The following is a 27,857-nucleotide window of genomic DNA, read 5'->3' on the forward strand; positions in this document are numbered from 1 at the left end:
AATTTATCAAGGCCAATCCACCTAACTTTGGACAGTCTTTGGACTGTGGGAGGAAAGCGGAGCACCCGGAGGAAACCCACGCACACATGGGGAGGATGTGCAGACTCCGCACAGACAGTGACCCAGGCCGGAATCGAACCTGGGACCCTGGAGCTGTGAAGCAATTGTGCTATCCACAATGCTACCGTGCTGCCCATCTATCCGATCAGGGACTTGGGGGAGAGTTGGTCACCCCAGCCTGCAAAATGAGGCCAAATCCAAAAGGTTTGGCTCAGCTGTATTGAAAAACTTTATTACGACATGCGAGCTAACGTCCCCTTCCACCAGAGCCATTTTAGTCTATAGATCTTATATGTTCCATGGAATAGTCTGCCTTTAAGATGCCAAACAGGAAGTGCCATTGAACAAGTGACCTTTGACCCTTCGAACAATGAAACATTCAGTAGTTGTTCGGAAGGGGAGCAGCTGGTGAGAGCTCTGCGGAAAGATGCCAGATACAGGCTCCGGGAGTACTTACTTTCGGAGGACCAGCCTCTTCTGGATGGCTGTCATCACTGGATCCTTTGGGTACTTCACTGTACGTCTGTTTGGAAATGCTGATGCCCTGCTTTGCAGCATTTCTCTGATGGGGACAGCGGGTTAGGTGCAGCGGTCTGTTAGAAGTGGGGTAAAAATTTGCATGCCTTTGCACGCATTGACCCCAACCCTGAATCAGAGGTGGGAGGTCTTGCGGGCGACAAGAAAATAAATTAATCCGAGATCGTCTCTTGCTCTGTTCAAACAAGTGGCAGGCAATACGGGCAACATTCTCCAAGTTAGGAGGGATTCCGATGACCGGGTCAGGCAGCGTGAGGTGACCAAGATATGTATTTGGGGTTGGCAGAGCATGTAAGGGAGTGGGTGGCGGGTGGCAGACCATGCCCCCGCTCTCCTTGCCAATTAATGAGGGGAAAGGTTATGGGGGTGGGGGGGGGGGGGGGGGGGCATAGCTGTGGCTAAGATTCAATGTTCTTTCACTGTAGCCCCAACCCCCAGACCCATATTCTAATGTTGTTGCTGGATTTAGTTCTACTGCTGGTTCCACCATTTTTACTCCTCGCTCAAATGAAGATTCATCCGCCACAACAACTGAAATTTTAAAAATGCCTTCAGGTACTTCATGAGGAAGCCTTGTATAGCAAAATACAACCCTTAAGGCATATACGGTGACTTCAATAAAAACGTAAAAACCCATCTGGTTCACTAATGCCCTTTAGGGAAGGAAACCTGCCGTGCTTACCTGGTCTGGCCGATATGTGACTCCAGACCCACAGCAATGTGGTGACTATTAACTGCCCCTCAAGGGCCATTAGGGATGGGCAATAAATGCTGGCACAGCCTGCGACACCTACGCCCATGAACACATTTTTTTTTTAAATTAGAGGGCAGCACAGTGGTCCCAGGTTTGATCCCAGCTCTGGGTCACTGTCCGTGTGGAGTTTGCACATTCTCCCCGTGTTTGCGTGGGTTTTGCCTCCACAATCCAAAGATGTGCAGGGTAAATAGATTGGCCACGCTAAATTGCCCCTTAATTGGAAGAAATTAATTGGGTACTCTAAATTTATTTTAAAAATATTAGGGCTGGCGACCCAAAGCTTAGTCGAAGACTAAGGACCGTTTTAAGGAGTGTCTTGAATGACAAGGTAGGAAAGGAGGCATAGGAAGGACATCCCTGAGCTTAGTGCCGAGATAGTTGAAGGCTAGGTCTCCAATGGTTCAGCGATTAAAATCAAAGATGCGCAGGAGGCCTGAAATAGAGGCGTGTAGATGTCTCGGAGGGAGTTTCAGAGATAGGAAGAGGTGAGGCCATGGAAGGATTGAAGTCGAAGGTGAGAATTTTAAAATCGGGGCATTGCTTAACCAGGAGCTAGTGTAGGTCAGCGAGCACAGATGGGTGAACGGGACTTTGTGGGAGCAGGGAAAAGGGGCTGCAGAATTTGGGTCGACCTCCGATTAAGACAGAGTCGATAGTGAGAGGCAAGTCAGAAGGGTGTCGGAATGGTCAAGTCTGGAGTTAACAGAGGCATCATTTTGTTCCTGTGCTGTATTGTTCTTTGTTCTTTAGAGTTTTGGCCAAGGGTGGTATCATGACTGGTACAAGCTTGGAGGGCCTGTTCCTGTGCTGTGTTGTTCAACCAGATGGGTTTTTACGACAATCGACAATGGTTACATGTTTGTTCATCACCAGATAAGATAAGGCAAGGATGAAGTCAGTCAGTGTGGTGAAGGTGAAAGGAGGAAGTTTTAGTCGGGGCACAGATATGCAGCTAGAAGCTCATTTCCAGGTCAAACATGACACCGAGGTTTCCAACAATCTTGGGTGGTTGCCAGGGAGAGGCATGAGTCGGGAGCCAGGGAATGGAGTTTGGAGTGCGGATGGAAGACAACGCCTTCAGCCTTCCCAATCTTTGATTGGAGGAAATTTCTGCTCATTCAATAAGGTGAGATGAGGGTGCGGGAGAGGGGTTTAAGAAGAGGGCTTGCAGTTCTAAAAGAAGCCAGGGACTGTGTTTGCAATCTGGGTTGATTCTGGAATGTGAGCAGTTTGAACAGACGGGCGAAGGGCCTGAAGTTACTTTGTGATTTCCAGCCAGATCTGATGTTCGATGGCTAACCAGTTGTCTGCCATGCCCTTTCGAGCCCAGGAATTTGAAGTCAAGTTTCAGAGGAGGTCTAGGTCTAGATTTCGTCCAGGTATTTTTCACAGCTGTCAGAGTAAGGAGCAGTCGGAAGCTCATCCTTATGATGTATTCCAAACCAGCACAGAAAAGTGGCCTTGATACACCGAGAACTCCAAATATGTGAAGCCAGATTTGAGAGAAAATCTACATCCAGGTCTTTCCCAGAGCTCAAAAGGTAAGGCCAGGGAATGGGGTTTAATCTAACAGACAGGGGTTGTTTAAACTAATCATTAATTTGAGGTTTGGCCTAAAATGCTTCCACTGTCAGAACGTAGAGGAATTAGAGAGATGGCAGCTCCAGGTCCTGAATAGACATGCACAATGAGGCCTTCTCTAGGAAGTTGCCCCCACAATTGCTGTTTGTATTTGTGAAACCGCAAATAATCTTATGCATCACAGACACCGGCCATTCAGCTTAACTGGTCCATGCAAGTGTTGCACATGACCCTCCTCTGACACTTATTATTCTTTTGTCTCCATCTTCTCCAAGTGCTTATCTAGCTCTACCTTAAATGCATCTATGTCCTTTGCCTCAACTCTTCCTTGTGGTAACAAGTTACATCTTCTTAGCACTGGCTGTATAACGGCATTCTTCTGTAATTCCTCATGGGATTTTGTTTTTCTTCGCAGTTGCTGATGTTTTGGCCGCAGAGTGTACCATACAAGAGTCTGGGACCCTGGGGCAGCTTCTCCAAGTACCTGGTGGACCACTATCACCCCCAATTGTACATCGGGTAGGTCCTTGATGTATGCTGCTGTGCCCTCTGCCTCCCCACAACCCTCCCCACCACCCCCTCCCTTTCCCACCCCAGAAACCCTGAGCCTCTGACAGGCTGGCTCTTGAAGCCTGGGTCCCCCTTGGTTCTCTTTGTGTTCATGTCTTGTACCTCACTCTCTGTGCTAAGTGCATCTTGTGGAATTAGAGGTTGGGCAAGGGGCTGCTCTTGGAGCTGTTGCATTTATGGTGGATAAATCCCTGAATCAGATTGCCGAGAGATCTATCGGGATCAACAACCTGAATTAAATGGGAATTAACAGGAGCAAGGATTGTAATTTCAGTTTTGCCCCAGTTGCCCCTATCCAGGCTCCTTGGGCCTGTACGGCACACGCAACCCAAACGGTGACTCCAGGTGCTTTTTTTTCTCCTTATTCCTGGAATCCTCCACACATGTGGACACATGCCAGGAACTTTCCTGGCTTTGTAGACAAAGAGACTTGCATGGAATGATGTGCCATTAAAAAGGTTTGAAGCGAGTAACAACATTGCCTGGAAACATGGTCATGTGACCTCCCTGAGAGGCTATGGTGGTGACCAGTCTGCGTGGTAAGGGTACATCCACAGTGCTGTTCGGTGGTGTTGTTCCCATGCGCCTGCTGCCCATGGTTCTTCTAGGCCATGGAGATTGGGAGTTGCTGTTGATGAAGCCTTGGCGAATCGGTGCAATGCATCCTGTAGGATAATACACACACTGTAGCCACGGTGCATCAGGTGACACGGAGTGGGTGTTGAAGCCAATTCGGCTTTTTCATCTTGAACTGATGAAGAGAGTTGTACAGGCCCTCGCTGCCAGAAGTGGGTCCGAGGTTCAGCCACACGAGTGGGCTGACCTGTGCAGTTGGCTCATGATCTTCAGGAGGCAGGAGAGTGTGAATGGAAACACTGAACTAGTCTAATCTCATCGTGTTTTCAGATAAAGTTAGTGAGTGGGTGTGTTTATTTCCAATCTTTTACAGATACTGGATGGCATGGGCTCTTCACCTTGCTGAGGCACTGTACAGCATCAAACTCTGCAGGTGAGGATGATTTGTAACTGTTCTATTCCAGAGAGTCAATTGGTGAAGCATTGAACTGGAGTCAATCTTTACACGCACCTTTATTTACAGAATACAAGCATGCATCTCCAAACCCATCAATCACAGTTTTAGTCTGCATCTATTTATACGCAAGTGAATCCTCACCACCTGCGTACAATTCAACACAATTAATGTACAATTAACAATACCTCCTGATTAACCCAACTCTATCATTCTGTATTTAAGCTGTAAATTTGGTACTTCTGGAGCTGAAGGAGAACCACTATAGACTGGGACGTTTCCCATTCTGGGGGCAAAATATCGATAGTCAGTAGCCGGAGGTAAATTAAAATATGCATGCACATTTGATTTAATCAACCCCATTCTCAGCAGAGAGTTACTGCTCTATTAACTTTTCCATCTCTCACTCCTGTGGCTTTTCTAAGTGAGAATGCCAATTTGTGCATCAGGGCAATTTTGCATTGTGACTGGCAAAAGTATTTCACATGGGAATCCAATATCGAGGGGCTGGAGGAGACATGTTATCCTTAAACTGGGCTGTATTTGGACCAAGATCCCAGAGGCCCTTTGCTTTTGAGCCTGGCCTCTTGCTGCACACTGCCTCAGTGAACAGGGCAGACGGACTTGCTGCTGATTAGTGGCGATACCCATTAAAGTATGATCACGAGAAAGCATGTACAGGCAACTCTGGATGTGTGTCCCCTTGTCAGTTACCACATGTAAGATGAAATGTGCGTAGCCATGTCCCTTCGCTATGCATTGAGTTCAGCTATCCCAGGCACAGGATTTGAGCATTGACTATTGGAGGAGTACTCCACCTCGGGCAACTTTCCGCCAAGCAAGTGAGTATCCATAATTAGTGCTGCCCTGTAAGTTAAGGAAATTGCACATGATGGTGATGTGCTGGAGGAGCTCAAGTTTAAAAGATAGGAAGTTAGGATTACTTCTAGAGAAAGCCATTGTTGGATAAATGGTGCATATCTAGATTGGGGACCGTAGCAACAGGAGTAAGGCATTGGCATAACTGATGAAATAGGCCACACTTCAGTTAGATCGATGCTGATCTGTATCTCAACTCCATTTATCCATCAAGTTGGTGACCCTTCCCTAACAAAAACCCAGGTCAAACATATTTTACAGCCTAAATATTTTGTTACTAACGCAGGTTAAGATGGGATACTATACCCACAAGAACATTGGCTATTGTGCTTCCTCTATTACAATACATAAAGAATACTTTATTGGCGGGAAAGTACTTTGGGAATTTCTGAGGCTAGACAAATGCAAGTTCCTTATCTTCTCAAATTGCCGTGACAGAGATTTTGTTTCCCCACAAGAATGGAAAGGTGGTGTGGCTCTGTAATGTGACCTGGCGGCATTAAAATCAAAATAAGATCAGGAACGTTACACCTCCCACTAACCTCATTGTAAACTCCAGCGAGACCGATGATTTGAAGCAGATGGATCTCTCCTGGGATTCCTGCATGATTAACGTGAGACAGAATCGACAAAGACCAGAATTTCCCGAACCTTCCCTTTGTTAGGGACTTTTACCAGCGCTCCTCTAGATGATTTACAAATGAGATTTTAAAAGTCATTCATTAAATTTGATCTTACGCTGTGACAATTCACCAATGACTTTTCCTGAGCTGGGCTGATTGATGGTGTTGGATTTTCTGAAGTCGATGATGGTATTCCAGGAGCGACTTGGAGGTTAGGAGTTCAAATCCTACCATTGGCTCATTTCCGCAGTTGAATAGAATAGATCTGGTATTTAGTGGCGTCAAAAAACTGATTGTGTAAAGCTGCCAGATGATCTTGTAAAGATTCTGCTCTGGCCTAATCTGCCCCCATGGGATGAATATAATGCTTGGATGAACTGCCAGATGGAATCCATTTCCAAGAAAGCTGTGTGTTGAACATTTTAGTTAAATTACTTTCCCAAACTGTCCTGTGCTGGTAATTTTCCCTGGGCTGCAATAGCTGTGCTACAGTGGGCCCAGCCGGTCCTCGGTTAAAGGAGGAGAAGTCAGCGTGGGTTCCTGCTCCTGTCGTCCAGCTGGAAGTGACTATGTCTGAACATTGCATAAGACTTGCTACGTGACTCCTTTCAGGGTAGTATAGCCCTCTGAGCTAGTGGACGATAGGCCACACCCTTGGAACTATACCCCATAAAAAGAACACCAAGGGGGACAAAAATGACAGAATAAGGCTCAAGTAGTGGAGATCACGGGATCAGGGGTGAGCTGGCAAGGTGGATACAGAACTGGCTAGGTCATAGAAGGCAGAGAGTAGCAATGGAAGGATGCTTTTCTAATTGGAGGGCTGTGACCAGTGGTGTTCCACAGGGATCAGTGCTGGGACCTTTGCTGTTTGTAGTATATATAAATGATTTGGAGGAAAATGTAACTGGTCTGATTAGTAAGTTTGCAGACGACACAAAGGTTGGTGGAATTGCGGATAGCGATGAGGACTGTCAGAGGATACAGCAGAATTTAGATTGTTTGGAGACTTGGGCGGAGAGATGGCAGATGGAGTTTAATCCGGACAAATGTGAGGTAATGCATTTTGGAAGGTCTAATGCAGGTAGGGAATATACAGTGAATGGTAGAACCCTCAAGAGTATTGAAAGTCAAAGAGATTTAGGAGTACAGGTCCACAGGTCATTGAAAGGGGCAACACAGGTGGAGAAGGTAGTCAAGAAGGCATACGGCATGCTTGCCTTCATTGGCCGGGGCATTGAGTATAAGAATTGGCAAGTCATGTTGCAGCTGTATAGAATCTTAGTTAGGCCACACTTGGAGTACAGTGTTCAATTCTGGTCGCCACACTACCATAAGGATGTGGAGGCTTTAGAGAGGGTGCAGAAGAGATTTACCAGAATGTTGCCTGGTATGGAGGGCATTAGCTATGAGGAGCGGTTGAATAAACTCGGTTTGTTCTCACTGGAACGAAGGAGGTTGAGGGGAGACCTGATAGAGGTATACAAAATTATGAGGGGCATAGACAGAGTGGATAGTCAGAGGCTTTTCCCCAGGGTAGAGGGGTCAATTACTAGGGGCATAGGTTTAAGGTGAGAGGGGCAAGGTTTAGAGTAGATGTACGAGGCAAGTTTTTTACACAGAGGGTAGTGGGTACCTGGAACTCGCTACCGGAGGAGGTGGTGGAAGCAGGGACGATAGTGACATTTAAGGGGCATCTTGACAAATACATGAATAGGATGGGAATAGAGGGATACGGACCCAGGAAGTGTAGAAGATTGTAGTTTAGTCAGGCAGCAAGGTCGGCACGGGCTTGGAGGGCCGAAGGGCCTGTTCCTGTGCTGTATATTTCTTTGTTTTTTGTTCTTTGTTTATCAGTGTGACCCTAGAGTTTCAAATCAACCCTGTGCTCACTAACCTACATTGGCTTCCGGCCAGGTAACGCCTCAATTTTAAAACTCTCACCCTTGTTTTCAACTCTGTCCATATCCGCCTCACTATTTCTTCCAGCCCCCACCACTGTCTGAGAGACCTGCATTCACTCATTAAATCCCGGCCTCTTGAGCAGCCTCAGTTTCAATCGTTGTACCATTGGCAACTGTGCCTTCAGTCCTGCTCTGGGATTTCTTCCAAACACCTCTCTCTCTCTCTCTCTCTCTCTCTCTGTTTCGTCCTTGAAAACCTTCTTCTTTGGCCAAGCCTTTCATTCATTGTCTGACCTCCTCATGTGGAAAATTGGTGTAAAACCTTGTTAACACTCTCGTGAAGCACTTTGGGAAGTTTCAATATACTCAAGTTGCAAATTGTTATAACTACAACCTTGACTTAATTACTGCCGACACACAGGGTTAGTGTGTAACAAGTTTCCTTCTATACAGAAATATCCGTGTTCCCTCTTTCATGCGTAGAATTCCGAAAGTGGAAAACACTCAGTCCACCTCCTCAATTCCTTCATGCAAATCTGTGGCTCTACCCCCTGGAGGAGCAAGTGAGCGTGTTCCTGCTTGGCCCGTCTGGACTGGGTCCTGCTCCAAGGTGGAGAGTGCGATGTACGAACATAACAGAGCCACTGTAACGGCCACTGGAACAGGAAGTCGGTGTAAAATCTTCCATTGAAGGGGGTCACATAAGCTGAGGCTAGTGCTACGATAGCAATCCCTCCAAGAATAACATCTAGCCTGGAGTCAAGTGCAGGCTATGGCCTAACCTCTCCCCATGGGATGAATATAATGCATGGAGGAACTACCAGCCGGTATTTCAGTGGCTGTGTTCCCAGTGTAAATTGTGTTCAAGTAAATATTTGAAGGCATTATTATCTTTATCGCGATCTCTGCTCTGGCTGTTTGCAATACCCTGCTAAATATTGCTAAACCCGAAACACAACAGCCAGCAACCTGGCTCCCGATAATGGGCCCACAATGGAGTTGGGCACAGCGTGGTCAGTCGCATTTTTGTTGTAATAATGGTCAGTGTTATACTGTGGGTTTCTCCTAACTCTCTGTCTGATGAAAGAGCCGGACTCCATGGCAAGGCCTCAATAGGCCCAAGAGCGGGCGGGTTAACAGTGCCCACTGTAAAATGGGAGACAGGTTGGGGGAGGGTTTATTTATTTAACTGTGGTACGTGGGCTCATCAAATTTATTTGTCTACATGCAATGGGTAAGTAAAACACTTTGCCTTGCATCAACTGGTCACTACATAGATAGTTTATTGTCTCCATCCCAGGATATCTGTTACAAACTTCTTTCCGATTCCCTTCCAGTCAAGATATCTCAGCAACCCCATTATAACCATGTAACCAGGGCCTCTCTCGGAGCAGTTCCAACCGAGATCTTCTAGGATGTCAGAAGTAGTAATGCTGAGACTCATTTATTGGGGGTTGCTGGTCACTAACTTTGCCTTTTCTGTCTCAACCTACACAGTGACAAAGGCATCACAAACGTAAGCGTCCAATCCAAGTGGGCGTTTCAGACATTTTTGTTTGGCATCACCTCCCTCTGGTACCTGTTGTCCTACGAACCAGGGCGGAAGAAAAAGTGAATAAATAACAGAGGCACCTTCCTCATCCTAAAACGGTGGCACCATTTCAGCATGGGCATCGTGGGTCCTCCTATCAAGGGATTGCTGCAACATCATGAAACATTGGGAAATGACACATTTTGGTGGAAAAAGAAACAGTCGGAATTATGATCTGAATAGAAGTAGACTTGGTGCTGGGGAAGAACAGAGGGATTTGGGTTACTGAATCACAGGAAGTTAATAAAAGGGTTCATAAAATATGTTTAAAAAAACTAATGAATGTATGGGTTTTATCACGAGATACAGAATATAAAAGCCAATAAGTAATGAGACATCTATGTAAAACCTTAATAGGAATTGCTTAGAATGCCCAGCACAGAAATGGGCTATTCACTGCATCCCATCTACGCTGGTCTTTCTGTTCCATATGACCTCACCCATGTCACCTGATCACATCAGCATATCTTTCTTCCTCATGTGTTTTGAGTTTTTTTTAAGTTGCCAAAATCCCAGAGGACAGACCATAGGCTGCTCTCCCCGTTCTTGAGGGAGAGCGCTGACTGGTGGTGATTTAACCTGAGGGTCACCACTCCACAGGTGAGAGACAAGGTTGAGAAGGCGGGGCCTTCATGAATAACCCCTTCATGGGGGTTATTCATGTGTTTTCACTCGCTTCCCACTAAATGCACCAATATTAATCACCTCAACTGCTCCATGTGGCAGCATATTCGACATTCTACCCACTCTCTGGGTAGACACGTTTCTCCTGAATTCCCTATTGGATTTATCGATGATTATTTTATATTAATGAGGGAGGTCTTGTGGAGCAATGGTGGCATCCCTACCTCTGGGCCAGAAGCTCCCAGTTCAAGTCCCACTTCACGACTTGATGATCAGGGAAGGTGTGTTCCTAACATAGCCAAACAGGTTGGTTATCAGCCTCTAAATCCTTCCAATATGCCCGGTGGCAGGCGCACACTCTGCTAAATCGCTGGCTTTTAAAGCAGACCAAGGCCAGCAGCGCGGGTTCAATTCCCGTACCAGCCTCCCCGAACAGGCGCCGGAATATGGCGACTAGGGGCTTTTCACAGTAACTTCATTGAAGCCTACTTGTGACAATAAGCGATTTTCATTTTCAGTAAGAGTGAGAGAGATTCCTGCTTAGAAACTCTCAGTTCCACTATCATTATTGTGAATCTTCTTTGAACCTTCTCTTGTGTCTCTTTAGCCCTTTCTTAAAATAAAAATTTATGCACATGTACTCTAAGTCTTGCTTATTTCTCTTCCAATCTGGTAGAAGTGCTATATTATATGAAAGCATTGTCACTTTTTCAAGTTATAATTATGTGCTTATACTGTGCTGCTATCCTATCTGCACCTGTCTACAAGTTGCTGATGTTCATGGTGACAACTTGTATCGCGTCAAAGATCAGCAAAATGCATACACGGGAATTTTACTCGAGTGGATTTCAAACATTGCCTTGCTGCATTTCTCATTGGGGGAACATTACAACATCCAAACCTGATCCTGACCCAAAAGAGAACCCTGCAAAGAGGTCAGGGTGGGGACCATTGCTGATTTCATCTCCAAGCATGGAGCACAGGTTAGTTATACATTACTGCTGTCACCCAGTCAGCCAGATTGTGTAGAATTTTGGCTAACCTTGTAGATGATTGAATTTGGAGTTCTCTTCACTGTCATTATTATTGCTGGAGCTCCTTAAAATTGTTAACGTGTCTTTGAACTTTACATACGATTTTACCGTGATCATTCACTCAGAGCCACTTAGAATCACAGAATTTACAGTGCAGAAGGATCCATTCGGCATATCGAATCTACACCGGCCCTTGAAAGAGCACGCTACTTAAGCTCACGCCTCCACCCTATCCCCGAACCCAGTAACCCCACTTAACCTTTGGACACCTAACCTGCACATCTTTCGACTGTGGGAGGAAACCGGGACACCCGGAGGAAACTCGCGCAGACACGGGGAGACAGTGAAAACTCCATGCGGTCACCTGAGGCTAGAATTGAACCCGGGTCCCTGGAGCTGTGAGGCAGCAGTGCTAACCTTGTGCCACTTTTCCTTCTAATCCTCAAGGTGTGATTAATGCTTGGGTACATGCCCCATGCATTGTCCAGTATCTTAACTAAATGGGAATTATTCATGGAGGAGCCTACAGTAGAGTCTAGATTTTTCAATCGGTGTTATTTTAATGCTGGTGGTACTGTGGATTAAAATCTAGGTCTCTGTGTCAACAGCTATTCAGTTCAATAGAGACTCATTCAAATCTAACCATAGTTTCATAGACTTTACAGTGCAGAAGGAGGCCATTCGGCCCATCGAATCTGCTCTGGCTCTTAGAAAGAGCACCCTACCAAAACCCACACCTCCACCCTATCCCCATAACCCAGTAACCCCACCCAACATTAAGGGCAATTTTGGACACTAAGCGCAATTTAGCATGGCCAATCCACCTAACCTGCACATCTTTGGACTGGGAGGAAACCTGAGCACCCGGAGGAAACCCATGCACACACGGGGAGAACGTGCAGACTCCACACAGACAGTGACCCAAGCCGGGAATCGAACCTGGGACCCTGGAGCTGTGAAGCAATTGTGCTAACCACTATGCTACCGTGCTGCCAATTCTCACTTAAGGTCCAAAGCCAAGTGCTTGACCAAGACATTGATGGAGGCAGCCCCAATATAATATAAACCATATAATGTGGGTTAAACCAGTAAATGTTCCTTTTAATTGCATTTTATACAAAGTAAAGAATGAATCTTCGCCAATGGGCTTTTCTGGGGATGGGGAGTGGGTGGATGAGGCAAGTGTTTCAGGAGGAAGATCCGGTATGTAAAGCTTTGCCACTGGTTTTCTGCAGAGATACGGGAATCTGAAGATTAGGAGCTCGTTGTCAAGCAGAAGAAATGTCTTCTTCAAGGACTAGCTCTTTCAGTGTATGTTGCATTCATCATCTTAAAGAGGAATCACAGTCTCATCTGATAGGGGGAGGGTTGACTTTAGTTAGATCAGAGTGGTAAGCCATGTTCTCAACCTGCAAAATAGTTTTGGACCTTTTATATTTATATTTCTTCAGACCGCCAAATACTTTTTTATTTTAACGGTATGTTTACTAAAGAGAAGGAGACTGAGTAAGAGGTATAGGCAAGTGAGAGATGTTATAAATTAAAGTATGGGGGAAGTTATATTTAAGGATGAAAAAGTAACAAGACACAAGGAATCTAAGCGTTGTATAAGTGAGTATCGGTGTGTGCCGGGAAAGTAGAGATGACCGATGTAACAGAGACCGAACTCATCCAGGTAATCGGAGGCCAATCAGTTTAACAGCGGCTGGGAACTGTGGCAATCTTTGAAGTTGGAATGACTAATTTTTCTCATCCATGTTTGCAATCAGTAGCAGCCAACACGGATTTAAGAAAGGAAGATCACTCCTGCGAAACCTAGTGGGGGTGAGGAATGCGTTGGATGTGGTGTACAGAGACATTCAGAAAACCTTTGACAAGATCTCACTCAGGATACTATTGCCATCTTCCAGTGGATCCCCAAAGTGATCATTGGGTGCTGTTATGGGACCATTTTTGTTTGCAGTGGGCATTAATGATCAGGATCGAGGGCTAGAGGGAGTAGTACCAAAACATGATACCTAGTAATTAATTAACACTGGAAACTGCAAAGGAACGTTAATAAGATGGTGAAATGGGCAAAGCGTCAAATGGAATTGAATGTCAGTGAAATTATTTTGGTAAAAGTGATATTTGTACCTTGAAAGAGGGAAGCCCGTTCATAAGGCATTATCAATAAGCACTCATGCACTGTGGGCTTAAATCCATGAGGAACCATATCGACACTGTTGAAAACCACCTCACACAATCTCCACAGCCCATTGAGGAGACACCCAGACCGCTAGTCTAGTCTCCGCAAGAATCCAGACCCCAAGCCTCAAAAGGACACCATTAACATGTATTCAGTGTGAACATTTATTATCTAATACAATATCTGTCAGAGTTACACAGACTTGTTGCCTTTACATGAGGAAAGATAATCCTTTAGAATAAAAACCACCTCTTCATAGATGCAATAATTTCTAATAAACGCTACTTTTGAACAGAGCTGTTGGACCAATGGACTGCTCCTGAACCTGATCCAGCTCTTGAAGCCCAGGCAACTCATTCCTGTGTGCGTTGATATCAGGGGTTAGGTTTCCCCCATTTTGTGCGTTTGAAGATTTGGAATGGCTGTTCCTCGTGCTGTTGCCTCATCAGTACAGAACCCTAAATCAGGACACTGAGCTTTGTTGGTATCAGGAGTTGTGCTATTGATATAAATGAATAGGGATCAGGATTTAAACTTAATACGTGGCCCACAAAGACAATTTTCCACTATCATTAACAGAGACTTTTTTGCCTCACTCCAGAACATTGAGCCATGTTTTAAGGGAATTAATTGTCTCCCAGAGAGGAAAGGGTCTCTTGCCTCCACTCAACGATCGTTGTGGTCCCCACCCAATGCCCATATATACATTTGCCAGGGGCACTGAATAGCAGTCCTGATTAAGAAGCTTTGTTGAGTTTACCCTCTCTATGGCAAGCACAGTGGGACAGTAGTTAGAACTGCTGCCTCACGGCGTCAAGGTCCCAGGTTCGATCCCGGCTCTGGGTCACTGTCTGTGTGGAGTTTGAAGATTCTCCCCGTGTTTGCGTGGGTTTCGCCCCACAACCCAAAGATGCGCAGGGTTGGTGCATTGGCCACGCTAAATTGCCCCTTAATTGGAAAAAATGAATTGGGTACTCCTTAAATTAAAAAAAAAAAATGTTTCCCCTCTCTACTCGACACAGATCCAGATGAAAGACTTACAGTTCTGTGAGACTCCCTGCTGTGACAGGTTATACACTTGAGGCACCCAGGGGCCTAATTTGATAAGATCGACAGTCAGGCCTGTCCCGACAGGTATGGAGCCATCTGTGGGGACACTACTGGAGTTTTGCGAATGATAGCAATGAACTAAAACATGAAAGATTCATCATTATCCCCTCTAAGATGGCCACATAAGAGGGGCTTTTGACCTAGAACGTTCTAGAATATGACGATTGCCTCCTGCTGTTAGTGCTACAACTTTTATACAGATTGCGGTCATGCTCATTCATTCAGAAATCATTAAGTTGGAGAAAATAGCTCTGTATCCCATCAAAATAGAAATTGGTGATGATCATGAACCATTTTACTTCACAATTCTAGTTCAAATGAAATTATAGAGTTTTGATTATAGATTGATTCACTTTATTTCTTCCAATTATAAAGTTAGACTGATAGGCTCCTTCATTACAATTTGATCTTTGTCCGCTACTGGATTACCAGTTTGGTGTCCTGACCCTTCAGGGTTGACTTAGAATTGAAAAATAATCTCGGGCATTAAATAAGATGTGCGTTTTTAAAAGAATTTTCTTTGAATGTTTGTGCTCATTCGTTGTAAAAATATTGGAGATGGGAGGGAGGGAAAGGCTGTTTGACTGATGTCAGGAATCATCCAATTGAAAGAGTCTGTCTTGGTTTTCAATCACCACGGGAACAACAGTGCACTGACGGGAAGGATATATCATGTGACCCAGGGGGGCCTGTTTAACTCATTGTTCGTGAAGCAAAGTGAGGCCAACAGCGTGGCTTCAATTCCCGTACTGGCTGAGGTTATTCATGAAGGCCCCACCTTCTCAACCTTGCCCCTCGCCTATGGTCCTCGGGAACTATGGTGACTTTACTATCACGTGACTAGAGTTTAGAAGAATATGAGGAGATCAAATCAAGGTATACAAGATGCTAAAAGGTATGGATAAAGTAGACGTGGAGCAGATGCTTCCTCTTGTGGGGCATTCTAAACCGAGAAGTCATAATCTTAGAATAAAGAGGTAGCAAATTTAAAACCGACTTGAGAAACCACTTCCCCCAAAGGGTTATGAATCTGGAATTCGCTACCCCAGAGTGCAGTGAGTAAATTTAAGAAGGAATTAGTCAGATTTTTAATTGGTAATGGGTTGAAGGGTTATGGAGAACGGGCAGGACGGTGGAGTTGAGGCCATGATGGGATCAGCCGAGGGCAGCACGGTGGCACAGTGGGTTAGCCCTGCTGCCTCACGGCACCAAGGTCCCAGGTTCGATCCCGGCTCTGGGTCACTGTCTGTGTGGAGTTTGCACATTCTCCCCGTGTTTACGTGGGTTTCGCCCCCACAACCCAAAGATGTGCTGGGTAGGTGGATTGGCCACGCTAAATTGCCCCATGATTTGAAAAAATGAATTGGGTGCTCTAAATTTAAAATTTAAAAAACGATGGGATCAGCCATGATCACATTGGGGGTGTTTAGGCTCGGGAGACTAACTTGCCTACTCACGCTCCGAGGTCATGTGTTCTAGGGAGGAGATGCTCTGGCTGATTTTGCAATCCAGCTCTTGGTCTGTAGCACTGCAGGTAACAGATGAGGAACATATCATCCATGATAGAAAGGCGGAGCAGTCTGGATGGGTTGAATGGCCTAATTCTGCTCCTATATCTTGTGAATCAATGGCAGCCATGTAGGGGCAGGTAGTTGGAGGTGGAAGGTCACGCCATGAAACTCAGGAAGTAATACTGGGGCACCCTAGCTAGTGCCCGTGTTGTGCCTGTTTTCAACGCATGGTTGACAATTACCCTTTACAGTGAGTCAAAAGCCATTTTATTGCTCAGTTTTCTGGCTACTTTGAAGGCCTGAAGAGAGAGGGTTACCAACAAGTAACCTTTCAGTTAATGAAAGTACTTTCCGAGACCCTTCCAAGTCACCCTTATTTCCAAACAATTATCTTTGTCCGCAATGTACATGGACATATTTTTAGTTTTCACCTTACGGGCTTATTTTGTGTACAACAGAACAAGAGAAGTATTTGTGACAACGCCAAAACTTCTGGAGGCCGAAGATGGCCCCTGGATCCCGAGCCAATTTGGCTTCAAATTCCACACTTGGCCAAGGGTTTATTCATGCTGATTACCATTCCCTCAGTTTGAAAGGTCTGTTTTTAATTTTCTTTTTCCATTAGTCTGTTAGAGTGTTCTTTAAACAGGAAATACTGGTGACATCATCGCTCAGCATTGCTAGTTAATGGGACTGTATTAAGGGGCAACTACAGCCGCCCTGGAGTATCAACTTGAGCTTGAAACTTAATATAAGTAACCTGAGAATCTACCTGGCTGGAGTCTTATGATAACAGACCGCAGAGGAGAAACAGAAAGTTCAGGAAACGCTCAGCACATTTGGCAGCCTCTGTGGAGAAAGGAATAACCTTTTCAGCGGAACCTCCTCAGCGAGGTTTTAGTCTTGGATGATTGGTATCGAGCTCGTCGCTTGAGTGAATGTTGGGAGTTCACATCCCATTCCTGACAATTAATCCAAGCTCACACTCCAGCATAGAATTGAGGGAATGCTGCCCTGCCACTGTCTTTCGAAATGGGGTGTCTAACTGAGGCCCTAATGCCCTCTCCGGTGGAAAGGCCAGTGGGAAGGTTCGACAGTCTCCTTCACCCAGCTTCGGAAAACAGGTTGGCTATTGTCTCATTGCTACTTGTGGGACCTTGGCTGCCATGTTCCTACATTACAACAGGGACTACACTTCAAAAGTACCATGGGCCTTTGGACCTCCCGAGGTTGTGAAAGTCACTATACAAATGAAATTCTTTTCTTTCTTGAAACCGATGGCGCCAGAATCATTCATGGATTCTCTTCTTTTTTGCAGAAGCTGTTGGACCTATTAAATGCTCTGTTTTGGGTTCACGTTTCCAGCTTTTGTGATATTGTGGGGGTGTTTTTGCAACTGAGATCCTTTTTGACATTGAAACCCCACACAAGCGAGAGACAGGTGACCTTGATGTGAAGTAGTTGCACGTCAAAGCTTCCTCCCCCACCCCCCCGTGCAACAAACTAATTTCTTCCCCCAAAGAGTGGTGAGCCTGTGGAATTCATTACCGCAGGAAGTAGTTGATGCTAAAACATTGAATATATTCAAGAGGCGCCTGGATATACACTTGGGGAGAATGGGATCAAAGGCTATGGGGAGAAAGCAGGATTAGGCAATTGAGTTGGATGATCAGCCATGATCGTGATAAATGGCGGAGCAGGCTCGAAAGGACAAAAGGCCTCCTCCTGCTCCTATCTTCTACGTATCTATGTATAATCCCAGTGTTTAGACACATGTTAATTTGGTTACGTGTTACCGTGCTGTAATGTTCCCTTTCGCTGCCCTTCCTTCATGTGTAAATGATCTCTATAACGCTATTGAGGATAATTGTAACTTTGGCCAGTGGTGTAACACAGTTACACATCAGTCACACATTACACATCCATTATCTCAATGGAAAGCAAATTCAAGCGTGATGTACAGCGGGATGCTAGTTCACATCTCTTGCACCACTGACCCAGCCAACATTCTGTCTTGTGAGGTGATGATTTGCGCTGTAATGGCCAACTGTGTGTCAAACATCGTGTGGTGTACCTCAGGAATGCCAATCTGACATGGCAAGTCTTTTGAGACATTTGCTGTACAGTGGGTTGAGAAGGTACAGGATTCTCTAGCCTCTGTTTTCGCTGGTCTCTCCTCATTCAGCTGTACTTTTGCTTCTCCTATCCTCTTCCGATGACCTTCCAGTCAGGATACGGAGATCACAGCCATTGGTGATTGGATTCCCAGCTGTCAGTGTCAATATCCGCCATCTTCATGTCTCATTTGCAGGTTGTAGCTGAGACATGGGCATCCAGCAGGTCGTAACCCAGTGGCCAGTTCACCCTACAGAAGGTCTTTGAGTACACAGCCGTCAACCATCTAATGAATGTGGCGCGGACATTGCTCCAGGAGTTGGTGACCTTGACCTGCCAAGCGATGCAGAGAATACATCCAAGATGGTGAAGGTGAAACTGTTGAGCCTTTTCTCCTGCCAAGTATATGTTGTCCAGGTCTCGACATTGTAGAGAAATGCACTGAAGACACAGTTTGGTAGCCTTGAAGTTTGATGTTCTCAGTCAGATTGTTATTGTTCCACACACTCTTACTCAGCTTGTGTGTAACAGCTGAGCATTTACAATGTGCATGTTGATTTCTGTAGCAAGTGACAGATTGTTGTTGACTGTGGAGCCTAGATATGTGAAGCTATCAACAACTTCCAGTATTACATTGTCAATGCCAATTGATTATGGTATGGCAACATCCTGGAGCATGCCATTTGTCTTCCTGATGCTGATGGTCAAACCAAACTCTTTATAGGTGTATGAGTGTCTATATGGTGAGGGAGAAGTGCCACAAGAGGGCGGTATGCTGGTGGAATCGGTATCCAAATACTACTTGCCAGAATACTGTCAGGTGGATCTGTCTACAGGTGAAAAGCATCCAATTGAAAGTACTTGCTTGTGTATTTGCTGAATGAAAGGGGTTTGCTCGTTTTGAGGTAGCTCCGTGGAGTCTCCTCACGGTATTCTGACCACCTGCTGTGCTCTCGAGCTGCAGACACAGCGGAGATCTGGTCCGTCTCCAGCAAAATGCCATCGCCGCTGAAAAAATGCTGATAAATTGCTGTTTTCGTGGCCTGACTTGGCTTATGGCTGCGTTGCAATCTGGGCAGGCGTTCCACCCATGGGAAAAGCAGGCAGGGAAGCTGGAAATCAGGCAGCTGAACTGATACACTTTTTAAAAAGAAATTCTCACTCTCTACTTCTGAGGGCTCCCCCCCCCCCTCCTCTGTCTCTAAGGCCCCCACCCCTCCACAAGATATAATTTTGGCAAATTGACACTAAACTCTCCAAGGTCAATGTAGCACTGCTAAACTGTGGTGTCTAAAACTAGTTCTTGTGTCCAGTTCATTATACATAAAGCAAAGAGTGATTCTTACCCCAAATATTCCGATTTATGTGCTCCAGCTTGGCGTCCCAAGAACAGTAACGTGATAATGGGATTTAGCCAAGCCACCAGACAGAACTTTGCCTGTTCTTCCCCAAAATTGTGATGTTTGATTATTTTTCAAACTATATCCAAATGAGAGGGTAGACAAAGTCATAGTTTAATGCCTCAAAATTAAAAACAGCATGTCCGATTGTGCGGCACTCCCTCAGTAGTGAATTCATCAGGCACCAGCCTGAATACTAGGGCCGAGTGGCAAGATCCCCGGTATGACTGTCTTGATGGCCCACTCTGAACAACTCCTCACAGGTGATTGGCCACGGGAGAACCATATACCTGCTGCCTAAACTACTTCAAAATGTAACGTGCGCTCCATGATGTCCTTCCCCTGTTGAGCTCTTCCAATGAAACCCATCTCCCTTTATCTGCTCCATTCTTCTTATCGTTCCAGCCAGGTGAATGTGGCGTAGCGCTCGCTCAGAGTTCTCTGCAACTGTAGAGCTTGTGTCCTGTCTCGGACCTCGATCATACAGGTAACCTGAAAAATCAATCAATCAAGGACATCATTCTGCAACATTTATTTATATATTGTATATATTCACGGGAGCATAATTGTACATAAAACTTAATACCGTACAACATTCTCTTTGTGGGCGTCAATGGTTGGGCCAGCATTTGTTGCCCATCCCCAATAGCCCTTGTATTGCGTGGCTTGCTCAGCCATTTCAGAGGGTAGCTGTCTGGAGTCACACGTAGGCCAGACCAGGTAACAATGGCAGATTTCTTTCCCTAAAGGGCATTTAGTGAACCAGATCGATTTTTACAACAACCATAGAATCCCACAGTGCAGAGGAGGCCATTCGGCCCATTGAGTCTGCACGAACCCTCTGAAAGAGTGCCCACTCCCACGCAAACCTGTATACCCCATCTAACCTTTGGACACTAAGCATGGCCAATCCGCCTAACCTGCACATCTTTGGACTGTGGGCTAACCACTGTGCCACCATACTGCTACATGATAATAGTCATCATTAGATTTTCCATTCCAGCCTTTTATTGGATTGAAATTCACCCATCTGCAGTGGTGGGATTTGAACCAGAGTCCCCAGAGGATCACACTGGGTCTCTGGATTACTAATCCAGTGACAATACCACTACGCCATCGCCTCCCAGTGAAATAGAAGCAGACTTGATTCAGAATCAGAATCACAGGGTACGGTAATTTGGCCCATCGACTCTGTGCTGACACATGAAAAACACCTAACCTGCCTAACCCCATTTTTCAGCACTTGGCCCATAGCCTTGAATGTCCAGACGCCATGCCAAGAGCTCATCCAGGTACTTCTTAAAGGATGTGAGGCAACCCGCCTCTACCACCCTCCCAGGCAGTGCGTTCCAGACCGTCACAAACCTCTGGGTAAAAAATGTTTTTCCTCAAATCCCCCCCTAAACTTCCTGACCTTGAACTTGTGTCCCCCTCATAACTGACCCTTCAACTAAGGGGAACAGTTCGCCCTGCAGCCTCACGCCGCCGAGGTCCCAGGTTCGACCCCGGCTCTGGGTCACTGTCTGTGTGGAGTTTGCACATTCTCCCCGTGTTTGTGTGGGTTTTGCCCCCACAGCCCAAAGATGTGCAGGTTAGGTGCATTGGCCACGCTAAATTGCCCCTTAATTGGAAAAAATGAATTGGGTACTCTAAATTTTTAAAAAATGAAGGGGAACAGCCGCTCCCTATCCACCCTGTCCATGCCCCTCATAATCATATACACCTCGATCAGGTCTCCCCTCCATCTTCTCTGCTCCATCGAAAACAACTCAGTGCCTGTCTTCATAACTTAAATCCAATCTCTCTTCATAACTTAAAATGTTCCATCCCAGGCAACATCCTGGTGAATCGCCTCTGCTCCCCCTCAAGTGCAATCACATCCTTCCTATAATGTGGCGACCAGAATTGCACACAGTACTCCAGCTGGATTGCTAGTCCAGCGACATTCCTACTACACCACCATCTCCCCTTGAGTGCGACATGGGAGGATCAGAATTGAGCTGCTCAGAAATGTTAGCACATCAGCCATTAAATTGGCCTGGATATTGATGCCTGTAACCCTCTAAATCTCTCCGCCCGCTCACCTTGAGAGCATTGGAACAGGAGGAGGCCATTCTGACCCTCAAACCTGTTCCACTGGTCATTTAGATCATGGCTGAAATGCATCAGAACTGCTTTGGTTCCATATCTCTTAATATCGGTACCTAAATAAAAACCTATCAATCTCAGTTTGAATTTTGGGGGAGAAAGTTCCAGATTTTCCAGAACATTGGTGTGAAGAAGTGTTTCCTAACCTCCACCTTGAACCGGCTCAGTCTAATTTTAAGAGTTCTAGACTCTCCCACCAGTGGAAATAGTTTTTCTCTCTCTGGTCCATTAAATTACTGTGAAAATCCCCTCGTCGCCACACCCCGGCACCTGTTCGGGTACACTGAGGGAGAATTCAGAATGTCCAATTCACCAACAAGCACGCCTTTCGGGACTTGTGGGAGGAAACCGGAGCACCTGGAGGAAACCCACCAGACACGGGGAGAATGTGCTGACTCCGCACAGACAGTCACCCAAGCCGGGAATCGAACCCAGGTCCTTGGTGCCACTTTCAATGTGGTCCCACAACCGACTATTAGTTTCTCAACACTATTTAGCTCTCGCATTAAAAATATTCAAAAACTCTGCTTCCACTGCCTTTTGAAGAAGAAAGTTCCAGAGTCTCGCGATCTTCAGAGAAAGAAATTCTCTCATCTCTTAATGGGTAACCCCTTATTTTTAAACAGCGACCCAAGTTCTAGATTCTCCCAGAAGAGAAAATATCCTCTCCACATAGATCATAGAATTTACAGTGCAGAAGGAGGCCATTCTGCCCATCGAGTCTGCACCGGCCCTTGGAAAGAGCAACCTACTTAAACCCATGCCTCCACCCTATCCCCTTAACCCAGTAGCCCCACCTCACCTTTTAGACACTAAGGGGAAATTTAGCATGGCCAATTCATCTAACCTGCACATCTTTGGACTATGGGAGGAAACCGGAGCACCCGGAGGAAACCCACGCAGCATCCACCCTGTCCATACTCCTCAGGACTTTATACATTTTATTCAAGTTGCTTCTTACTCTCCTAAACTCCAGTGGTTACAAGCCTCGCCTGACCATCCTTTCCTCATAAAATAACCTGCCCATTCCATTCCTGGTAAACCTCTGAACTGTTTCTAACAAGTTACATCCTTAAATGAGATTCACCAATGCCACAATTGAAACTTAACCTTCCTACTTTTGCATCCAATTCCCCCTTCAATAAATGATAACCTGGGAAACTTGCTGCCAAATAGCTTGTTAACTTTTTTGTTCATCTTACATTTGTGATTTTTAATTATCATTTGAAACTTTTTTTTTAAATTTTAGAGTCCCCAATTATTTTTTTTTCCCAATTAAGGGGCAATTTAGCGTGGCCAATCTACCTAACCTGCACATCTTTGGGTTGTGGGGGTGAAACCCACGCAGACATTGGGAGAATGTGCAAACTCCACACGGACAGTGACCCAGGGCCGGGGTTTGAACCCAGGTTCTCAGCGCCGCAGTCCCAGTGCTATCCACTGCGCCACATGCTGCCCTCTTGAAACTCTTTTAATGTTAATAATTAACAGTAGCTTAAACAACTCAATTAGACCACTCTTTAATCTTCTATACGCCTAGAAATACAAACTTAGTCTGTGCAAACGCAACATAATTGAACCCTTATAGCTGGTAAATAATTCCAATGCATCTCCAAGGAGTGTTTGCTCTTCCTGGGGTGCAGTGCCCAGAGCTTGTACTCCAGAGGGGGTCTAAACAGAGCTTTATCTAACTGTCGACTAACTTCCACCAGCTTTTGTGATATAAAGGTCATTATTCCTTTTGCCTCTTTAATTAACCCATGTACCCGGACATTTTATTGATTTCTGTATAGAGATCGCTCTACTTCTCCAGAGTAACACATAACGTAAGCTTGTCGCCTTTTGGAACAAAATCTGACCTTTTAGAGAATTCAGAGTGGAATACCGTCACTCTCCAATACTCTTACTGAGATTTGTTTCTTATTTGTTCACTTATAGGATGTGGGTGTTACTAGCTAGGCCAGCATTTATTGTACAACCCTAATTACTCTTCAAACATGGCGGTGAACTGCCGTCGTGGTCTAATTTGTATTTCTAGGAGTATAGAAGATTAAAGAGTGGTCTAATTGAATTGTTTAAGCTACTGTTAATTATTAACATTAAAAAAGTTTCAAGAGGGCGGCATGCGGCGCAGTGGATAGCACTGGGACTGCAGCACTGAGGACCCGAGTTCGAATCCCTGCTCTGGGTCACTGTCCGTGTGGAGTTTGCACATTCTCCCCATGTCTGCGTGGGTTTCACCCGCACAATCTAAAGATGTGCAGGTTAGGTAGATTGGCCACACTAAATTGCCGGTACTCTAAAATTGCTGCAGTCCATGTTGTGTAGGTACACCCACAGTGCTGTTAGGGAGGGGCCCAGCGACAGTGAAGGAATGGTAATATTACAAGTCAGGATGGTGAGTGACTTGGAGACGAACTTGCAGGTGATGGTGTTCCCATGCATCTGCTGCCTTTGTCTTTCTTTAGATGGTAGAGGTTGAGGGTTTGGAAGGTGCTATCATTGGGAGTCTTGGGGAGTTCCTGAAATGCATCTTCCAGATAATACTCATGGCTACCACTGTACACCAGTGGTGGACGGGGTGAATGTTTGTGGATGGGGTGCCAATAAGCAGGCTACTTTGTCCTGATTGGCGTCGAGCTTCTTGAATGTTGCTGAAGCTGCACTCATCCAGGCAAGTGGAAAGTATTCCATCACACTCCTGACTTGTGCCTTTGGTGGACAGGCTTTGGGAAGTCAGGAAGTAAGTTACTCACCACAGGATTTCTGGACTCTGACCTGTTCAATTCTTCAATTACATAATTTGACAATACAAGGGGACTATTCAGAGCACACAGCTACACCACTTGCAAATTAATTTAATTTAATAATCTTTATTGTCACAAGTAGGCTTAGATTAACACTGCAAATGAAGTTACTGTGAAAAGCCCCTAGTCGCCACATTCCGGTGCCTGTTCAGGTACAGCGAGGGAGAATTCAGAATGTCCAATCTACCTAACAAGCACGTCTTTCGGGACGTGTGGGAGGAAACCGGAGCACCCGGAGGAAACCCACGCAGACACGGGGAGAACGTGCAGACTCCGCACAGACAGTCACCCAAGCCGGGAATCGAACCTTTGACCCTGGCGCTGTGAAGCAACAATGCTATTCACTGTGCTACGGTACACAAGGTCCCTGCTACAACATATCAGTAATATAGATTGCCACATATAGGCTCACAATTCCCTCATCAGGAATAACATTAGGTTGAATGTGGTTAACAGGTTCCTGGTACATAGTTTGATGAAGTAGTTTAAAGAACCTGCAGGAGTCTCAAAATGGTGGAAGCAAAGCATCAGAGCGGTGGTTCACTTTTCTCAGAAAGGTTTCATAAAATGGTGGCCAGCTACCGGTGGAATATTGGCACTGAAGCTGTGGATCATTCCAACTTCAGATACTAACATTATAATCCTGTCTGTGACCAATAACAATGCGAGAACGCGCCAGTGTTGTGCGTCGTTGGAAAGTGAGTGAGTGACGGCCAAATTCGGGTCAGCCAGATGGGAAACATAAGCCTGGGCCACTCCACATTGAACCCTCTGGGTATCGCAAAACTGCAGCAATCCAACGTTCAAAAACACCAAAAATAGAACTGGGGAGAACAGTAACGTGCCAAAAGCAAAAGGAATGTCGTTAGAGTGCAAGGTTCCACAAGTGAGCAGATAATAAAATCCCGCTGGGAAATGTGTCTGCCTCCACATCATAGTTTTTCAAATTGTGGTTCCCAAGATCATCGGGTTCTGCCTGTCTGATCTTTAGCAAAACTCGCGCAAAAGTTACGCCTCGCGATTTGACTGATGTACGAAATGAAAAAAATGAAATGAAATGAAAATCGCTTATTGTCACAAGTTGGCTTCAAATGAAGTTACTGTGAAAAGCCCCTAGTCGCCACATTCCGGCGCCTGTTCGGGGAGGCTGGTACGGGAATTGAACCGTGCTGCTGGCCTGCCTTGGTCTGCTTTCAAAGCCAGCGATTTAGCCCTGTGCTAAACAGCCCCTTCAAAGCGTGTTACATAGAACATACAGTGCAGAAGGAGGCCATTTGGCCCATCGAGTCTGCACCGACCCACTTAAACCCTCACTTCCACTCTATCCCCGTAACCTAATAACCCCTCACTAACCTTTTTGGTCACTAAGGGCAATTTATCATGGCCAATCCACCTAACCTGCACGTCTTTGGACTGTGGGAGGAAACCGGAGCACCCGGAGGAAACCCACGCAGACACGGGGAGAACGTGCAGACTCCGCGCAGACAGTGACCCAGCGGGGAATCGAACCTGGGATCCTGGCGCTGTGAAGCCACAGTGCTAGCCCCTTGTGCTACCGTGCTGTCCCAAAATGCATCGCCTGAACAGGGACTTGAACCCTGGACCCTCAGATTAAAAGTCTTACGCTCTACCGACTGAGCTATCCGGGCCCTCGACTGAGCTATCCGGGCCCTGTTCGTCCTGTTACGAACCCCACAATGAAACTAAGTGCATTAGTGTCTCAGTGAACGTCTTAGTTTATGACTATCCCTGTCTGTAGCTCGGTGAGTACATTAGTCCATGACTGACCCTGTGAGTGTGGCAGTCAGTCACACACTGTCAATAATCTGGAACATGGATCTAATCCATTAGCTCTGCATTCTCACATTCGTTTGACGAACGTGGCTCCCCATAAATGCCACTCTGCCCTGTCTGCAGCAAATGATCATCATTCGTTACCCATTGCTCTGGCAGAGCTGAAAACCACCATGGACAGCATCTGTTATCTATCATCCCATGTCCATCTGCTGTGATTTCATTGTCCACGTGGAATGGAGATCTGATCTAAAGAAGCCTAACTCTGCTCCCCCCAGATGGTGGGAATACAAAGGCAGTTTGTAATCAGAACCGCCTTTCATGACATGATCCAATGTGTCCCTTTAGGATTTGGCTGGAGGTGGTTATTGTCCATGTCATTCAGGGGAGACCGAGTCCCAAACAATAAACCAGCCTCACTTGAAGGTTCACAACCCAAATACTAGCCGGGATTAACTTGAAAAGCTGCGCATTTCTGGTATATTTCCACTGACAATTCTCTCTCTTTTGATTCTGAACATATGGTACATGAGATTGAAGAGTTTAGGAACACTCGGCTTGTGCAGCAGAAAGGCCTGTCAGAAAAACAGCATTAAGCTCTGGGGAGAGATGGGAATGTTTGCTTTGGCTGTAGGCCTCAGGCTTCCTCATGTTTATGTGAAATCACAGATCAGTAAATTTAGTGTGTCCACTGAATGAGGGCCAGAGGGCCCATTGCACTACGTCAGACTACACACAGATCTGGCAGGGTAGATGTAAAATCGTTTGAAGGAACTAGACTGAACAGACCAGATGCAGACCAGTCTAGGAGATTTTGCCCCTGAGACTGCCCGATATGGGGGTCGGGAAGTGTTTGTTCATCAACCCTGGAATAGATCCTTTCAGTATAGCTCATATTTCCGCCATTTCCTTTAAACATCAGCTGTGCTTGTATCTCAAACAGCTACATCGTTAGTCGGCCCTCACATAAACCTCTAAGCAGGCCACATTCAGCTTGGATGACCAGAATGGTAGCGTCACTGAGTCGAATGGATGAACCACGGGAGAACCGTCGAAATGATCCTGGATTTTGATTATCTCCCTGACTGTGATGAGTGTCCATTTTCCTTTTGGGATCAATGCGCAGAGTATTTTTCCTTTATTTTTCTCGGGCCTAATATTCCAAACAATACTCCTAACTGAGAGGCCCCACAGAACATGACCACCCATTGGATAATAGGTCTCTACCGCCAGTCCCCCAAGGTGTACAATGGCAGCGGTATCTCTGTTGGCGTGCACCTTACATTATCGAGAGGAGATCGTAAAGTTTAAATCCTCGTTGCCATTGATCGAGGTCTCAGCTGCTGATTCGAACAGTTATCATGGTGTTCTGACTTGGGGTTTAATCCAGCAATGATGGCGACAGTCCTGTGAACAGTTTACCAGAGAGTGGTGACTGGGGTGTGGTGAGTGTGAGTTGCGATAGGTCAATATGTAGGCGGTCAGTGCAGCCACTGTGGCCTCGGTTTTCAGTGAATTTCTCAGGATCGCTTTCAAGATGACGGGCGGTTCCTGATTCCAGGATTCCTGACCCCCATAGCCAAGCTGTTGAATT

General features: G+C 45.8%; 2 protein-coding genes and 1 non-coding gene across 6 annotated transcripts in view; 1 reads left to right on the forward strand and 2 right to left on the reverse strand.

The window, feature by feature from the left end:
- Positions 1-426: 426 nt before the first annotated feature.
- On the forward strand, positions 427-10,796 carry tmem254 (transmembrane protein 254). Of its 2 annotated transcripts, XM_072491809.1 has the most exons (4): positions 427-577; positions 3,351-3,454; positions 4,455-4,514; positions 9,439-10,796. In XM_072491809.1, the coding sequence occupies exons 1-4, from the start codon at positions 488-490 to the stop codon at positions 9,554-9,556; spliced, it is 372 nt and encodes a 123-aa protein (XP_072347910.1). In that variant the 5' UTR covers positions 427-487; the 3' UTR covers positions 9,557-10,796. The 2 variants fall into 2 exon arrangements, with proteins under 2 accessions (XP_072347910.1, XP_072347911.1); XM_072491810.1 differs by lacking the exon at positions 9,439-10,796 and having other exon boundaries at positions 4,455-4,518.
- Positions 10,797-19,612: 8,816 nt separating this feature from the next.
- LOC140403663 (L-threonine ammonia-lyase) overlaps positions 19,613-27,857 on the reverse strand; it is a 62,357-nt gene continuing 54,112 nt past the window's right edge. For all 3 annotated transcript variants that reach the window (XM_072491821.1, XM_072491820.1, XM_072491819.1), the window contains one exon: positions 19,613-20,006. In XM_072491821.1, the coding sequence (XP_072347922.1) occupies positions 19,908-20,006 (99 nt within the window). In that variant the 3' untranslated portion in view covers positions 19,613-19,907. The remainder of the gene's footprint in view (positions 20,007-27,857) is intronic.
- On the reverse strand, positions 26,046-26,118 carry trnak-uuu (transfer RNA lysine (anticodon UUU)). Its single transcript has one exon. It is a non-coding gene; the product is annotated as a tRNA-Lys (tRNA).

Source organism: Scyliorhinus torazame, chromosome 28, assembly GCF_047496885.1.
Source record: "Scyliorhinus torazame isolate Kashiwa2021f chromosome 28, sScyTor2.1, whole genome shotgun sequence".
Classification (NCBI taxonomy): domain Eukaryota; kingdom Metazoa; phylum Chordata; class Chondrichthyes; order Carcharhiniformes; family Scyliorhinidae; genus Scyliorhinus; species Scyliorhinus torazame.

Coding starts and splice junctions, on each gene's coding strand:
- tmem254 (XM_072491809.1), top strand. CDS start 488: ATGCCAGATACAGGCTCCGGGAGTACTTACTTTCGGAGGACCAGCCTC. Junction 578..3,350: donor GATCCTTTGGGTACTTCACT/GTACGTCTGTTT, acceptor TTTTCTTCGCAG/TTGCTGATGTTTTGGCCGCA. Junction 3,455..4,454: donor CACCCCCAATTGTACATCGG/GTAGGTCCTTGA, acceptor AATCTTTTACAG/ATACTGGATGGCATGGGCTC.